The sequence below is a fragment of the Garra rufa genome, chromosome 22, assembly GCF_049309525.1.
Source record: "Garra rufa chromosome 22, GarRuf1.0, whole genome shotgun sequence".
In the NCBI taxonomy this organism is placed as follows: Eukaryota; Metazoa; Chordata; class Actinopteri; order Cypriniformes; family Cyprinidae; genus Garra; species Garra rufa.
In genome coordinates, this window is record NC_133382.1 from 14,703,334 (window position 1) to 14,721,144 (window position 17,811).

Genomic DNA, 17,811 nt, shown 5'->3' on the forward strand with positions numbered 1-17,811 from the left:
TGGTTGCTAGGGCCGTTGCTAGGGTATCCAGGGTGGTTGCTAAGGTGTTGCTATGCGGTTGCTAGGGTACCCGGGGTGGTTGCTAGGGTGCTGCTATGCGGTTGCTAGGGTACCTTGGGTGGTTGCTAGGTCCGTTGCTAGGGTACCCGTGGTAGTTGCTAGGGTGTTGCTATGCGGTTGCTAGGGTGTCCGGGGTGGTTGCTAGGGCCGTTGCTAGGGTACATGGGGTGGTTGCTAGGGTGTTGCTATGCGGTTTCTAAGGTACCCGGGGTGGTTGCTAGGGCCGTTGCTAGGGTATCCAGGGTGGTTGCTAAGGTGTTGCTATGCGGTTGCTAGGGTACCCGGGGTGGTTGCTAGGGTGCTGCTATGCGGTTGCTAGGGTACCTTGGGTGGTTGCTAGGGCCGTTGCTAGGGTACCCGTGGTAGTTGCTAGGGTGTTGCTATGCGGTTGCTAGGGTGTCCGGGGTGGTTGCTAGGGTACCCGGGGTTGTTGCTAGGGCCGTTGCTAGGGTACCCAGGGTGGTTGCTAGGGTGTTGCTATGCGGTTGCTAGGGTACCCAGGGGTGGTTGCTAGGGTGTTGCTATGCAGTTGCTATGGTACCCTGGGTGGTTGCTAGGGCCGTTGCTAGGGTACCCGGGGTGGTTGCTAGGTTGTTGCTAGGGTACCCGGGGTGGTTGCTAGGTTGTTGCTATGAGGTTGCTAGGGTAACCGGGGGTTGCTAGGGCCGTTGCTATGGTACCCGGGCTGGTTGCTAGGGCCGTTGCTAGGGTACCAGGCGTGGTTGCTATGGTGTTGCTATGCGATTGCTAGGGTACACGGGGTGGTTGCTAGGGTGTTTCTATGCGGTTGCTAGGGTACCCAGGGTGGTTGCTAAGGTGTTGCTATGCGGTTGCTATGGTACTCGGGTGGTTACTAGGGCCGTTGCTATGCGGTTGCTAGGGTACTTGGATGGTTGCTAGGGTCGTTGCTAAGGTACCCGGGGTAGTTGCTAGGGCATTGGTAGTTTCTAGTTGTCAAAGATCATTACTATGGAGTGTTATAGAGGTCTTTGCCTGATTAGCCCTTAGCTAATTGCTATTAGCATATAACCATTGAGTGCTAGCATGTGTAGCATGTTGAGAGTTTGCTAGCATGAGTCAAAAGTAGCAACTCCCATGTCTATGCGACATTCTGATTCAAAGATATAGGTCTTGCTAATTGGTTGCTAGGGTACTCTGTTTGGTTGCTAGGGAGTGGCCAATGACAACACTGTAAAGTGTAGTTGCCAGTATGAGTGATATAAACCAACCCCCATGTCTCTATGACATTCAGATCTAAAGATATGCCTGTGTGGGTTTTGGTTGCTAGGGTGCTTGATAATGGTTGCTAAGGCGTGGCTAGATTGTGTCATTGATGATTCATGATTGGCCCGAATCAAACGAGCCCACCCTCTTGTCTCTATGACACTGTGATCCAAAGATATACATATGGGTCATTATAATGGCAGTCTATGGGATCAGTTGCTAGGGTGCTCTAAATGGTTGCTAGGGCGTGGCTTGACAGCTTCACAGTGATCCGGAGAGTCTGATTGGTTGTCTGAGTCAAATGAGCTCGCCCCCATGTGTTTATGACACTGTGATGCAGAGTTATGTTCAATACAAAATCCCTATGTAAATTACCATAGTAGGAAAAACACATGTGTTTCATGGGCCGTCCCTCACCATAGTAAGTCAATGGGGCAAATTTGGGGCTCTCTTGTGCCCCAGGGGTACAACTTTTACCCCATTGAGTGGTATGTTCTCACACAGCTTGACAGCCTCTCCAAATGTGGCGAATCACGTGTTTCTGCAAAATTCTCGCTCGGCGCTACGTCACGTCAAAGTTTGCTGCAATGCATTGTCAATACGATTTTTAGGGCCGCTTTTGCCCCCCGTGTGATGTCATCATACCCCCGATCGCTTATAAAAGTCATAGCACACCGAGTCTATATAGGACGCACGATTTGACGCCCGTTTCGAGGGTCTATGACAAAAACTGCGGGATTAGTTACGCGCCGAAATTTGCACGGAAGAAGAAGAAGAAGAAAAATAAGTATGTCGAATAGTAATAGTGATGCTTTGCCTATGGCAAGCACCACTAATAATAATAAGTTTAAATAGGATTTCAGTAAGTTGGCTTTCCCAAGCCAACTTAATGACTTTGTATTTTTATATTATTCGAATTGCAATGTAATGTTTCATATTTGGGTTATGTAGTGTTTGTGTTTGTTTTTGTTTTTGTGTCGTAGTTCTTACGATGTCTACTTGAATGTCAACGGATTAAACATTTTTTGGAAACATCAGTCAATGAGCATGACCATCATTTCAGTGGGTTAGCAACACAGCACAAGATGTCTGCTAGCCCAGAGCCACAGCACAATATGCCTGCTAACCCAGAGCTACAGCACAAGATGTCTGCTAGCCCAGAGCCTGTTCACAAGATGACTTCCCTTCCAGAGCCTGTTCACAAGATGGCTGCCCTTCCAGAGCCTGTTCACAAGATGGCTGCCCTTCCAGAGCCTGTTCACAAGATGGCCGCCACCACGCCAGAGCCTGTCGCAAAGATGGCCGCCATGCCCGAGCCTGCACACAAGATGGCCGCCATGCCTGCACCCGCACCCAAGATGACCGCCAAGCCCGAGATTGTCGTCGAAATGGTGGCTGCAGCATCACACCCTCATGTTTCCATGGCTTATCAGAGACTAATATCCAGCTTGGAAGACCCACCACTGCTGTCAGCACGAACAGTCGGTCTCTTACTGTCAGCACCTGCCAAGTCAGTGACCGCTAAAGCCACATCAGTCAAACCAGCGCCCGCTCATGTCACGTCAACCAAGCCACAGACTGTCCACATCTCGTCAGCCAAGCCACATCCAGTTCACATCATGTCTTCTGCTTCTGAGTCTGCATCTATCATGGCTGTCCTTCCAGATGCGGTTCCTAAGTCAAGTCACGTCACCGCTGCTGTTCCTGTAAAGTCAAGTCACGTCACAGCAGCTGTTCCTGTAAAGTCAAGTCATGTCACAGCTGTTGTTCCTGTAAAGTTAAGTCCCATAACAGCTACTGTTCCTGCCAAGTCAAGTCACGTCACAGCTGATGTTCCTGTAAAGTTAAGTCCCATAACAGCTACTGTTCCTGCCAAGTCAAGTAATGTCACAGCTGCTGTTTCTGCAAAGTCAAGTTACGTCACAGCAGCTGTTCCTTCAGAGTCAAGTCAAGACATAGCTACACTTCCTGAATCAGGTCAAGACACCACTTCACATCCTGAGCCAAGTCGAGCAGCACTTCCTGAGTCAGGTCAAGCTGCACTTCCTGAGTCAGGTCAAGACACCGCTTCATATCCTGAATCAAGCCAAGACACCGCCTTACATTCTGAGGCAAGTCAAGACATAACAGCACTCCTCGAGTCAAGTCAAGACAAAGTTTCACACCCTCAGTCAAGTCAAGACACCGCTTCATATCTTGAGTCAAGCCAAGACACCGCTTCATATCCTGAGGCAAGCCAAGACACCACTTTACATTCTGAGGCAAGTCAAGACATAACATAGGGCTGCAACGATTAATCGAATGATGTTGTGAGGCGTGTTTAGTCAATGAAGCCGGTACTTTGATTAATAGTAAATCCCCATCACGTGCGTTCAGCTGGAGCGGCAATTCAAACACCCCGCCGTAAATCACTGACAAGCCACGCCAAATCGTGCTTAAAATCGAATTCGATTTTTAGCGCAATTTGGCGTGTCTTGTCAGTGATTTAATCGTTGCAGCCCTAACATAACAGCACTCCCTGAGTCAAGTCAAGACAAAGTTTCACACCCTCAGTCGAGTCAAGACACCCCAACACTTCCAGACTCTAAGCAAGTTACAGCAGCACTTTCAGAGTCACATCAAGACACTACAGTGCCTCCTGAATCATGTCAAGTCACAGCTGTTCCCTCAAAGCCAAGTCAAGTCACAGCTGTTCCCTCAGAGCCAAGTAAAGTCACAGCTGTTCTCTCAGAGCCAAGTCAAGTCACAGCTGTTCCTTCAGAGCCAAGTCAAGTCACAGCTGTTCCCTCAAAGCCAAGTCAAGTCACAGCTGTTCCTGTCGAGCCAAGTCAAGTCACAGCTGTTCCTGTCACGCCAAGTCAAGTCACAACTGTTCCTGTCACGCCAAGTCAAGTCACAACTATCCCAGCCACGCCAAGTCAAGTCACAGCTGTCCCAGCCACGCCAAGTCAAGTCACAGCTGTCCCAGCCGCGCCAAGTCAAGTCACAGCTGTTCCTGTCACTCCAAGTCAAGACACGGTCATTCCTTCAGGGCCAAGTCATGTCTCGTCCGAGCGTCCAGAGCCAAGTCACGTCGCGCCCGAGCGTCCAGAGCCAAGTCACGTCTCGCCCGAGCCACACCATGTCTTGTTTGATCTGCCAGAGCCACGTCATGTCTCGTCTGATCTGCCAGAGCCACATCACGTTGTGATTGCCAATATAATGGACACTCCTCTGATGTCAGCTCAGGCTGCAGGCTTCCTAAGACACACAGAACCTTCGCTTCCAAGACAAGCAAGTCACGCAGAGCCGACGCTCCCAAGCCAAGCAAGCCACGCAGAGCCGACGCTCCCAAGCCAAGCAAGCCACACAGAGCCGACGCTCACAAGCCAAGCAAGCCACGCAGAGCCGACGCTCCCAAGCCTCTCATCTTCTAGCCCGGTGGGCATCCCATTGCCTACTGCGTTACCTGTGATGGCAATCGCCATTTTGAGTGTGTGGGCTGCACACTGCGTTCCAGAGGCGTTCTCATCTGTCCACATGTCCGCTGCGCCTATACCTCTTTTAGAGGTGGTGTCTACGGCGGAACCCCCTGAGGAGGCAGCTTCCGCTGCAGATCTTCTAGAGGGGGTACCACTCGCAAATTAACTCACTGTCTGTTCAACCACTGTCCATGTTCCTGCTCTACCTGCTCCGCCATGTCCTCCTGCTCTGCCTACAACACCAAGGCTTCCTGCTCTGCCTGCTCCGCCATGGCTTTCTGCTCTGCCTGCAATGCCAAGGCTCCCTGCTCTGCCTGCTCCGCCATGGCCTCCTGCTCTGCCTACTCCGTCATGGCTCTCTGCTCTGCCTGCAACGCCAAGGCTCCCTGCTCGGCTTGCTCCGCCATGGCTTCCTGCTCTGCCTACAACACCTAAGGCCCCCTGATCTGCCTGCACTGCCCTGGTCACCACTACTCCTCAGTCAGCCACTGCTCCACGGTCCAGGTCCTCCAGAGTTTCACTGTCTGTCACTGCTCTATTACCCAGGTCCTCCAGAGCTTCGCCGTCTGCCATCGCTGCACTGTCCAGGCCCACCTCTGTTCCATGACCCAGGTCTGCCACTGCTCCATTGCCCAGGTCCTCCACTGTTTCGCTGTCTGCCATTGCTCCATGGTCCAGGCCCACCACTGCACCATAGTACTGCTGTTGTCCCTGTCTGCTCTGTCACGGCTGTGGAGGCCGTTCCTGAAGTCCCTGTCTGCCCTGTCACGGCTATGGAGGCCGTTCCTGAAGTCCCTGTCTACCCTGTCATGGCTATGGAGGCCGTTCCTGAAATCCTTGTCTACCCTGTCACAGCTATGGAGGCCGTTCCTGAAGTCCCTGTCTGCCCTGTCACGGCTATGGAGGCCGTTCCTGAAGTCCCTGTCTGCCCTGTCACGGCTATGGAGGCCGTTTCTGAAGTCCCTGTCTGCCCTGTCACAGCTATGGAGGCTGTTCCTGAAATCCCTGTCTGCCCTGTCACGGCTATGGAGGTCATTTCTGAAATCCCTGTCCGCCCTGACTCTGCACCTTGTTCTCCCCACAATCTTGGACTTATGGCCTTTATGTTTGAGCCCTCACCCAGTCAGACAGTTGCTGCTCCCTCTGCTGCTTCTCTGGTTATTTCCTGTCTGGCAGCCATTTAAGCGGGCCATTTCAAACAGACCGGTGCAAAGTATTGTTTTCTCTTGCGGACTCTACCAAGCGTTTTCCTTGTTTCTTTGCCTTGTTTTGTAGTCTTAGTCTTAGTCTTAGTCATAGTCTTAGTCTTAGTCTTAGTTTTGCCTTCTCTCATTGTCTTGTTTATTTTGCTACATTGGACTGCTCACTTGGATTTCGACTCACGCCTGTATTACTGGATTTCTCTTTTGTCTTGCCCTGGACATTCCTGTTTGCTGGTATTGGACCCTGCCTGTATGACCACGATCTGTAAAATAAAGCTTGCATTTGGATCTATCCACGCTGTCGTCGAGTCCGATTGTTACAATGCCTAAGTTGTAATTTTCATGTAAAACAAAATACATTTGCGCACATCAGACAAGGCCTGATCTATAAACCAATGGCGTAATTATTTGTGCAATGCAATGTAATTACTGCATGATAGTGATGAAGTAAACAGAATGCTTTATATTTAAACATTTAAATTAAATATATCACTTTGAATTACCACACAAATTACAAGTATGGCAAACAGGAAACAGAAACGATCAGTCAACACTCTAGAGTCTCAGAAACCACCACACATGTCCCTGCCCAGACTCCACCTTAGTCCTCTGACCCATCGGCTCTGCCTTAGCTCCTTGCTCCCTTCATCTTCACTATGGCCCATAATCCCACTAGCTCCACTGAACTCCACTGAACTCTTTGCTACACATTCACTCTGAGGGCCAAACCCCCCCATAAACGGCCGTGAAATCCTATAAACGCCCTTGCTATGAGGGGTAGAAGTTAGGTTAGGCCATAGAAAATATCATTGACCTGATTTTAAAACAATGGAAGTCTATAAGATGTCCCCACTAATCTACGTAGTAAAACAAACAAGTGTGTGTCTGTGTCAAGTGTTTGGACTTAAATAGGCCTTTTTTCAGTAAAATATAATTTGGTGAGAACAAGCTAACTCAAGATATCATCAGTGCCTGAAGTCAAAAAGACAGGAGGTCTGAGTGCTCTCAGGTGGTCAGAACAAACTCACTATCTGTAGAGATAAGAGTGAGCAATAAGCAGATAACTGCCCTTAAGCACAGACATAGAGCTGAACATGAACAAAAGCACCAAAGAAACCTTTAATTTAATTCACACACAAGTATAAATATGGTCCTCAGCAAAAGCAGAGTAGGGACAGTGATTCAAAAGAGTTGGAATGGAGAGAGAGAGAGAAATACAAAAGATGAAGCTGGAAAAGTTAAAGGCGGTGGCTTCTATGGAGGCATGTTACCAGGGCTTTGATCCTGTAGCTTATCTGCATTATAACTACACTCCACCTCGAGCAGATTTTGAGCGGAGAAGTAGCATTGTGCCATGGAAACTCAGCTGTCTGCACAGAGCCTTTACTGAAGGTAAGCATAAATGTGTGTAAGAGTGAGAACACCTAGACTTTCCTGACGGAAATGACAGTGCTTGCAAAACAGGCAAAAGAATAATGCTGTAAAAACAACAAAAATAGACTCCATTGTTATGAGACCTTGGTATTGTTATGCTGACAGTGTTGCGGATAGGAAATCTCAACAGGAGATTTTCGTCTACCCCATTTTTGTTTATGTTGTGCTGGCTTGCACATGGATGCAGGATAATACAAACGCAAATTGGTTCAGCTTGCAGTGGTATTGTAGAGAACATTTGATAAATGCTCGGTAGTATTCAATGTGTAGTATTCTAGTCATTTGATCTCAAAATGTTCTGGTCATGTTCTAATTAAATGTTAATTCAAATGCTATGTTCTCCTTGGACAGATCATCCGTTGCCATTAGTTTATATAGTTATGCTGGTGATGTACAAATTTATCTTGCCTTTTTGTTTAGTGCCTGAAGAATAAAATATGTAAATGCTGTCTGTGAAAATAAGATAAATCACACAGCTAAAAAAAACATATTTTAGAATACAAATATCAAAACAATCTTAAAATGTCTGAAAAAAGGGAAAAAATCTGTTCAATATTTGTTTACAGAAATTATTATTTACATTATTATTACGGCCAAGCGCCAAATAGCTAGCTGCGCACCTGCATAATAAAAGTCTTGACTCAAGACAATTTGATTGGACCCTATGACATCCTGTTCCTGCCATTTTTAATTTTTCTAAAAATAAAAAAACTTTTTCAAACCATTTTGAAACTTGGTATGTTTCATCTGCACCATACACGGAAGATACTCAAACAGTTTTGCAGTGAGATTTTAAAAAATGCTAATAACTTTTGATTACTCTTGCCTATTGTCATTAGACTGGTCTTGATAGATTCTTTGGGTCAAGCCGAGAACATCAATACCAATCGCCCTGTCTGCCATTTTGACTTTTTCTAACTCCTCCTAGACTGTTGGTCCGATGTTTGCCAAATTCTCAGAAAATCTTCAGATCAAGGCAGCAAAAGGTTATGGATTTCTTGTTGATGGACAAAACGATTATCGTTTACAGCACAGGTGTCAAACTTAGTTTCCGGAGGGCTGCAGCCCCTTTAGTTTCAACCCTGATTCAACACATATACCATGTAGTTTTCAAATAAGCCTGAAGGACTTGATAAACTGGATCAGGTGTGTTTAAATAGGGTTGTACAGCATTAACAAGTTTGATGGCATGATGCCAAACAGCATATGAGGCTGTATCTCTGCAAAGCAACTTGGTGGCTGTGTTCGGAATGGCACACTAGCCTACCTACAGCTTATCTCTTACTGCCCAGTACACAGTGCATACTGTCTACTATTTTTTAAAGAATATACTTTCAAACTATACAATAAGCAACAAATAATGTTTCAAAGTCTCGAAACCAAAGAGATATTTATTATAAAAGTTAAGACTCAGCCACACCTCTCTAAAACGGCTTGTTCAAACACGCCCCCACTTGTCCACGTCACAGGGTAACACCCCCATATGTATGTGGAAAGAAGGTGTAATTTTTACCGGCTGTAGTAATGTTGCAGCCGCCATGTTGTGGAGAAGCAGTGTGTTTCTGTGCGAAAGCGAAAGTATTTGCCTTCCAAATCAGGACAACTAGAAATCAGTGGTTAAGTTATATTTACAACACTGTTCCGGAACAATACACCGCAAATATTCGAGTAGGTAATGCACATTTGACGGAGAACTGTTTCCTGAACCAGCTGTACACAAAGGGTTAAGGCTATAAAGTGGGGCAATTCCAATGTTGCATGGACAGTCTGCGCTTCTGACTGATGGCCTGTATGTACATTTTCCTATTTAAAGAATTCAGTACTGACTATTCAAACGCAAGTTTAGAGCAGTGTAGAGTAGTGCTTTTTGTTTCTCATTCTATGACCGCAAATGCAGACATGGTGTTATGTTTACGCAGCGTTTAAAAAGACAGTATGTCCCCACTGGATGCAACAAATGCCTCGTTTAGAAAGGGGTTTATTTTTTCTGTCTAATCGCGCTGAGAAATGGCATGGTAAGGGGCGTAACATTTCCATCACACGCTTTAGGTCTGGGGTGCTCAACCCTGTTCCTGGAGATCTACCTACCTGCAGACTTTTGTTCCAGCCCTGCTCCAAAACAGCTGTCTGTAATTATCAAGTGCTACCTAAGAGATTAATTAGCTGGTTCAGGTGTGTTTGATTAGGGTTGGAGCTGAACTTTGCAGGATAGTAGATCTCCAGGAAGAGGGTTGGGCACCCCTGCTTTAGGTATTCCGCCAATTAGAGAACACCTCGGTTTCCATCAACGATGAGTTTTGTAAAAATTTTATTTGATTAACTTTATTAATCCCATTAAATCATTAATCCCTGGGGAAATTCCTTTGAAACAGCAGCAATTTATAAGACAACAATTAACAAGATCCATAGGATCAACAAAATAACAATATAACAATATAGACAATATAAAACTCTTTGTAAAACTATATTGCACATAATCTTAAAAATATTGCACATACACATAATCTGAAATATTGCACATGGTCTAAAATACTGCACAACAGCAAAAACAAGCAATATTCACAGCATGTGTATGTCACTGCAGTGATATATTATAAAGTCTTATAGCTGTGGGGAGAAAAGATTGACGGTAGCGCTCCTTCTTGCACTGTGGGTGTAACAGTCTTGTGCTGAAAGAGCTGCTCAGAGCCTCTACAGTGTGTTGCAGGGGGTGGGAGGGGTTATCCATGATGGATGACAGTTTTACCAGCATCCTTCTGTCCGCCACCTCCTCGATGGTATCCAGTGTACAGCCCAGGACAGAACCAGCTCTTTTGACAAGCTTGTTAAGTCTTTTTCTGTCTCTGTCCGAGCTGCTCCCTGCCCAACACACAATAGAGTAGAGAACTACTGAGGCAACTACTGTGTCATAAAAAGTCAGTAAAAGTTCTCTGCACACTCCAAAGGACCTCAGTCTCCTCAACAAGTGGAGGCGACTTTGGCCCTTTCTATACAGGGCATCTGTGTTTGTTGACCAGTCCAGTTTATTGTTCAAATGAACACCCAAGTATTTAAAAGTATCCACAATCTTGATGTCCAAACCCTGTTTGCTCACAGGTGTGTGTGATGGAGGGTTCCTTCTGAAGTCAAGCACCATCCCTTTTGTCTTACTGGTGTTAAGGAACAGATGGTTTTCCTCACACCAGCACACAAAGCCAGAAATAACCCCCCTGTATTCCTGCTCATTCTCCCCGGACACACAGCCAACAATGGCGGTGTCGTCTGAGAACTTCTGCAGGTGACTGGAAGGAGTTGTACTTAAAATCAGATGTGTACAAGGTGAACAGAAACGGGGAGAGTACCGTCCCTTGAGGCACCCCCGTGCTGCAGGCTACCACATCTGACACACAGTCACGCAACCTGACGAATTGTGGCCTGTCAGTGAGGTAGTCGATGGTCCAAGCAGCCAGGTGTTGGTCCACGCCTGCCGCCTCCAGCTTCCTTCTCAACAGTGATGGTTGAATGGTATTGAAAGCACTGGAGAAGTCAAAGAACATGACCCTCACAGTGCTCCCCGGGGCCTCCAGATAAGACAGGGCCCGATGCAGCAGATAGATGATAGCGTCATCCACTCCAATGCCAGATCAATAGGCAAACTGCAGCGGGTCCAAGACTGAGCTCACCTGGTTGCGGAGGTAGCTGAGGACGATCCTCTCCATAGCCTTCATCAGGTGGGAAGTTAATGCAATAGGTCTGTAGTGGTTCAGCTCCTTTGGATGTGATATTTTAGGAACTGGAACCACACAGGAAGTCTTCCACAGCCCTGGGACTCTCTCCAGACTGAGACTCAGGTTAAACATCAACAGAACAACCTCACAGAGCTGGTCTGCACATTCCCTGAGGACCCTGGAGCTGATGTTATCGGGGCCTGTGGCCTTCCTTGCCTTGGTCTTTTTTAACTCCCTCCTAACCTGTTCCAGAGTGAGACAGAGAGGGTTAGGTGTTGACAGGACTGAAGCTGAAGGTTGGTGGAAGCACTCAGTGACAGTGGGAGGAAGGGCAAAGTGCTGAGGAAGGAGCTGAGATGTTAATGGCAGAAGCTGAGAGGAGATGGCAGGTCTGGAGAGGTGAGAAGAGGGGGCAGAGGGCCGAGCGGAGTCAAATCTATTGAAAAACAAATTCAGTTCATTTGCCCATGCCTGATCTCCTATAACCTGGAGAGCATCTCCATGCTTTCCATGGCCCGAGATATATTTCAGTCCTCTCCACACATCACGAATGTTGTTCTGCTCTACCCCCCGCTCAAGCTTCTTCTTGTAGTTGTCCTTGCACCTTCTGATGTTATAGTTCAATTCCCGCTGGACTCTGCGCAAAGCCCTCTTTTTCTCATTCAGCAGGGCCTTAAGCTCAGGGGTCACCCAGGGCTTATTATTGGGAAAACACTGTACTGTCCTAGAAGGCACAGTATTCTCCACACAAAAGTTTATGTAGTCTGTAATGCAGTGCGTGAGTGCATCATTATCCTCCCCATGTGGACTGCAGAGAACGTCCCAATCTGTAGTGTTAAAACAGTCCCTAAGCCGCTCACTGGCCTCCTCTGACCAGATCTTAACCTCCTTAACCTGTGGTGACTGTTGTTTCACCACTGGAGTGTAGGCAGGCAGCAAGTGGACAAGGTTGTGGTCAGAGCGGCCTAGAGGGGGAAGGGGGGTAGAAGTATATGCATTCTTAATATTTGCATATAATAGATCCAGAGTTTTATTGTCTCTTGTGTGGTAGTTTACATACTGAATGAAGTTAGTGAGGGTGGCGGAGAGAGAAGCATGATTAAAGTCCCCAGAGATGACGATCAGAGGCTGAGGATATTCCGTCTGCAGCTGAGAGACGGTGCTATGCACACACTCACACGCAGCAGCGGCGTCGGCCGAGGGGGGAATGTAAACAGTCAGCACCAACACATGTGAGAACTCCCGTGGGATATAATACGGCCGAACGCTAACTGCTAACAGTTCAATATCCCTGCTACAGAGTTTCACTTTCACATTAACGTGTCCAGGATTACACTTGTCATTCACAAACACTGCCAGACCCCCGCCCTTCTTCTTACCGCTCTCATCTGCACTCCGGTCCGCAAGAACAAATGTAAATCCCGTCAAAGAGACCACAGAGTCCAGTGTGTCCTGATTGAGCCATGTCTCAGTAAAACACAGCAGGCTGCTCTCCCGGTACACCCGCTCCAGCTTCGTCAGCGCTGCTAGCTCGTCCATCTTGTTAGTAAGAGATCGGACGTTTCCCATAGTAACGGATGGTACACACACTTTGTACCTCCGTTTCCTCACCCAGCGCTTAATTCCCGCTCTGTAGCCTCGTCTTTTCCTCCGTGTCTCCGCTGGAACCTCCGGCCTTCTCGTGTAGAGAAGATCAGCCCCGCTAAGAGCTAGCAGCTGGTCCCGAGTGTAAACAATGTAGCCACCGCTTAAAGGGTCCCCCGAGACAGACTCAAAAAGTGGGCAAAAAATTATGTAGAGTAGTACAAACGTGATGAAAGTTGTACCCCTCTTTGCACAAACCCATAAGGGTTTACAAAAACAGGACAAAACCCAAAAAAATAAAAAATAAACATTAAAACAACAAACAGGACAGAGCTGCTGTAACTCGCTGCCACACGCGCAGCACCATTGATGTCATTGAAAAATAGAAGCGTTTCAGAAAGGCAAGGCAGAGAGGAGCAACAATAATGTACAGTACATGGAAAATAATATGTTTTTGAACCTCAAAAAGGCATAAACACATTGCATTACAACAAATACACAAAATAATGCTCTTTTTAGCAACATAATATGACCCCTTTAAACAGAACTGAATCAACACTGAGCTGTATTTAACTGAACAATGATATTATTATAATTATAATCATTATTATTATTATTTACTTATTTTTATTTTTTATTTTTTGGCAGTTAGACTAAGTGGAAAAAGCATTAGTTACACCAAGTGCAAATAATCATAAATTGTCTTTACACTGGAATAGCAGTATTTCCGTTAGCAGTATAGGTAGTAGATATTATACTTCAGTACTGTAGTACATTATAAAACAGTATGCAATAACATATTAAGTGTAAATTATTATATCCATAAAAAAAAAATATTAAATAGTCCTCCCTGCACCTACCGCTAACCTTACCCAATAAACACTGTATTATTTATAAGGCATTTTATTTCAACTTCAAATATTTCCTTAGTTTTTATTTTAAATATATGCATTTACGATCTGATATGCAAAGGGGAAGAAAGAGTTTTGCAAAAGGCAGATTCAAACGATATTGCTTCAGATATTTTTTTGCTACGCCACTAATACTTCTGATAGACGGGCATCTTTTGCTTTGCAGCCAGACATTGGTGGGCGGAATTAATGTAAACAGCCTCTGCCAACAAATCGGGCAACTAAATATACACTGCGTTTCTTTTTAGAGCTGCTGCCGTTCAGACCTGAATTGAATTCTGTTTGTACATTAGAAATATTATTTTTATTTATACATGTTATTTATATATTTCTGCAATATTATTATTATCTATTGTCTTAAACAATCTGTACTGTATAAAGCGCCATAGAGATTAAGGTGACATCATTTGACTTGATAGGAAACATGCCATAGAAATTAAGGTACAATTTATGTCTTACTAATGATATTGTTTTTAGATACGAAGCAATAGTTTGTAATTTACAGTAAAATGTGTTAAAACATGTATATATAAAAGTATTACATTTATAATTAGTATTCCCCACTTTCAGTTCATTCATGCATTTGAAGATGAAACGCGTCACATGGACGGATTGCGTTGTGAGAAACAGTATCCCATGCAGCGTCTACAGATGTGTACATCAGATTTCAGCAAAAGTATTAGGTAATTTGGGAATTCCATTCGTACAGAAAATTCACATAATATTCACAGTATACACATAGCATATGGCAGTATAGTAAGAGTTGTATGGTAGTATGCCATTCCAAACACATCTTCTGTACTGATTTCAGTGTTTTTGAGTTATATTTAGCATTTTAGCAAATATGCATACAGAAAGTTTGCATACTGTGCACAGTATACATACTGAATACTGCAGAAATAGCAAGAGCAGTATGATAGTATGATGTTTTGAACACAGCAACAGGTACAATTTATATCCTACCAACAATTTTGTTTTAGATAAACAGCAATAGTTTGTAATTTACAGTAACATATGCACATATAAAAGTGTCACATTTATAATTACTATTCCCTGACTCCAGTTCACTCAGTAATCAGTGTCCTCAGATGCATACATCAGATTTTAGCAAATGTAGAAGGTAACCTGTTAATTTCACGCATATAGAAAATTCTGTATACTGGATGCTGCAGAAATAGTAAGAGGAGTATGATAGAATGACATTTAGAATCACAGCATATGTGTGTCATTATCACCTTACCTTACAATTATTACTATTCATGTATTTTTGATATTATAACCATTTTGACTAAAATAGTCTTTAAATGTCTTTAGATACTAATTTTTTATTTGCTGGCTTGGTTCTATAGTGTCTGGCCTCTTAATTGCTGCTTGGCGTTATATTTCATAAATATGTTTCTCACCCATACTGGCAAAATATATTTTAAATATATTAATAAAACAAATAAATTTGCTTATGAAGTAACCATATTAGTTACAAGTTAGGAAGATCAAGGTTCAGTCTGAGGAGTGGAAGAACTGCCCACATGGCCATGTACACACTGCAGCTAAATTCATTTGTCTTTTAGTACTTAATCCCATTCTGCACTCACACAGAGTTTATGGAACAAACTGAACAACTTGCTGTTAATAACATATTTAAATATCCTCTGTATGTAGGCTACTGTACAAGAAAATCTCAGGTAAAGGTAAATCTGATGCAACTTTGTAAATCGGACGCAACTTTACGCACTCACAAGGTGCATGGAAACAAACTGCAAAAAAATAAATAAATAAATAATCGCATGCCGTCATTAACGACGGGCATACTGTCATCGATACAGCGGACTAGACAGAAGATGCTATGATTGCAAACAAACAATGGCTAGCAATGGCTAGTGTTTTGCTCTGTCTTGTCATTAGAAAAGCCCCAAAAAGCTGACAATGGACACAAATCTGGATTGCATGAAGAGGACAGTGCATAAATCCATGAGTATTGTTGCCATAGCTCATGAAAGTCGTTGTGGATGGAGGAAAAAAAATTAAACATGCTACTCTTTCTGTGTTTATGTTGTAAAGCATCATAGACATGTCGTACACTCAAAAGAAAAAGAAACTGCCATCCCAATCTTGTTGTTTTTTATTAATGCTGATTTTTGTGTGTATTCTGCAGTCCTAAAATCAACTGATTTACCTAACCTATAATTATTTTTACTTTTACATAGTATTACATGCATGTTTATTTTACACTAAGTAACAAATATTATGCATGCACCAGGCAAGGCCAGGAAATAAAACATGGATTTGAAATGCAGCTCTTACTTTTATTTACTCAAAAATAACAAAGAAACATGGGAGAGGACAAAAAAAAGCAACAGCTCCTGGTGCAGAAAAACAAACTACACCTACAGTAGAGGCCGCAGTGGAGGCAATGTGTGTGAGGACATTGCCTCCATGAGGAGCCTAGTGGAGCCAAAGGGATAACAGACCATGGAGGAGATAGAGCGTGGAGCCAATGGGTCAACAGGCGGAGGTGAAATCATGGGCTCAGGGGCCTCTGAACAGAGGGATCTAAGCACCAAGGCTGAGCTATGTTAGATCTTCATGGTGGGATAATTAATTGCCTCTCTCTTTGCTGCGGAAGCCTTGTGAACGTGCACCGGCGCGGCTGCCATCTGGCGAAGGAGCGCCGCCATAAAGCGGACGCGCTTCAGCGCATCCACCGCTCCGAGAGTGGGCACTGCTGCCTCGGGAAGATCATAAACGGCCACCGCCGCTTCGGAAGCCTTGTGAGCGTGCACTGCCGCCTTGGAAGGAACGTGAGCGGGAACCGCCTCCTCGGGAGCCTTGTGAGCGTGCACCACCGCCTCGGGAGGAACGTGCGCAGGTCCCGCAACCAACTTCACCCTGAAGGCCGAGCCCCTCAAGTACAGAGCCCGATTGACATACTGCTCCAGTGACTCCTCGGGGAGCCAGTATGGCATAATAGACTTGAAGGGCTCAGCCAGACCTCCCCAGAAAAAAACCACGAGGCAGGTCTTCTCGGTGGTCGACTGCCCAGCCACTCCAATGAAGTCCCTGGCGTAATCCTCTATACTCCGGTCTCCCTGGCGGATGTTGAGCAACCTCCCTGCTGGAGAAAAAAAAAAAAGTCTGGAGGGAGGTGGAACGGGGGAATGGTGAAACGGGGGGAGGGATGGCGGGCCAGGCCCGTGCAGCGGAAGCAGACCCGGAGACGGAGGCTCTGGGAGGCTGGGTGAGACCAGCGGAGGGCTTGGGTGTTCGGGCAAGGCGTGTCTTGGCCTTGAAGGAACAACTGTGACTTGACTTGACTCAGGAAGTGCTGCGGTGTCCTGACTTGACTCAGGAAATGCTGCGGTGTCCTGACCGGACTCAGGAAGTGCTGCGGTGTCCTGACTGGACTCAGGAAGTGCTGCTTGACTGGACTCAGGAAGTTCTGCTTGACCGGACTCAGGAAGTGCTGCTTGACCGGACCCAGGAAGTGACATACTGCTCAGTATGACCGGACTCAGGAAGTGCTGCTTGACCGGACTCAGGAAGTGCTGCTTGACCGGACTCAGGAAGTGCTGCTTGACCGGACTCAGGAAGTGCTGCTTGACCGGACTCAGGAAGTGCTGCAGTGTCCTGACCTGACTCAGGGAGTGCTGCGGTGTCCTGACCGGACTCAGGAAGTGCTGCTTGACCGGACTCAGGAAGTGCTGCTTGACCGGATTCAGGAAGTGCTGCTTCGGGAGGATCATAAGCGGCCACCGCCGCTTCGGAAGCCTTGTGAGCGTGCACCGGCGCGGCTGCCATCTCGCGAAGGAGCGCCGCCATAAAGCGGACATGCTCCAGCGCATCCACCGCTCCGAGAGCAGGCACTACCGCCTCGGGAAGATCATGAGCGAGCACCACCGCTTCGGAAGCCTTGTGAGTGTGCACCGCCGCCTCGGGAGGATCATGAACGGCCACCGCCGCTTCAGAAGCCTTGTGAGTGTGCACTGCCGCCTCGGAAGGAACGTGAGCGTGCACCACCACCTCGGGAGGAACGTGCGCAGGTCCCGCAGCCAACTTCACCCTGAAGGCCGAGCCCCTCAAGTACAGAGCCCAATTGACATACTGCTCCAGTGACTCCTCGGGGAGCCAGTATGGCATAATGGACTTGAAGGGCTCAGCCAGACCTCCCCAGAAAAAAAAACACGAGGCAGGTCTTCTCGGTGGTCGACTGCCCAGCCACTCCAATGAAGTC

General features: G+C 46.1%; 1 protein-coding gene across 1 annotated transcript in view; it reads left to right on the forward strand.

Annotated features, from left to right (window-relative positions):
• The first annotated feature begins 7,143 nt into the window (after nucleotides 1-7,143).
• LOC141297421 (phenylethanolamine N-methyltransferase) overlaps nucleotides 7,144-17,811 on the forward strand; it is a 123,052-nt gene continuing 112,384 nt past the window's right edge. The window contains exon 1 of the mRNA XM_073827859.1: nucleotides 7,144-7,339. Coding sequence (XP_073683960.1) covers nucleotides 7,144-7,339 — 196 coding nt within the window. The remainder of the gene's footprint in view (nucleotides 7,340-17,811) is intronic.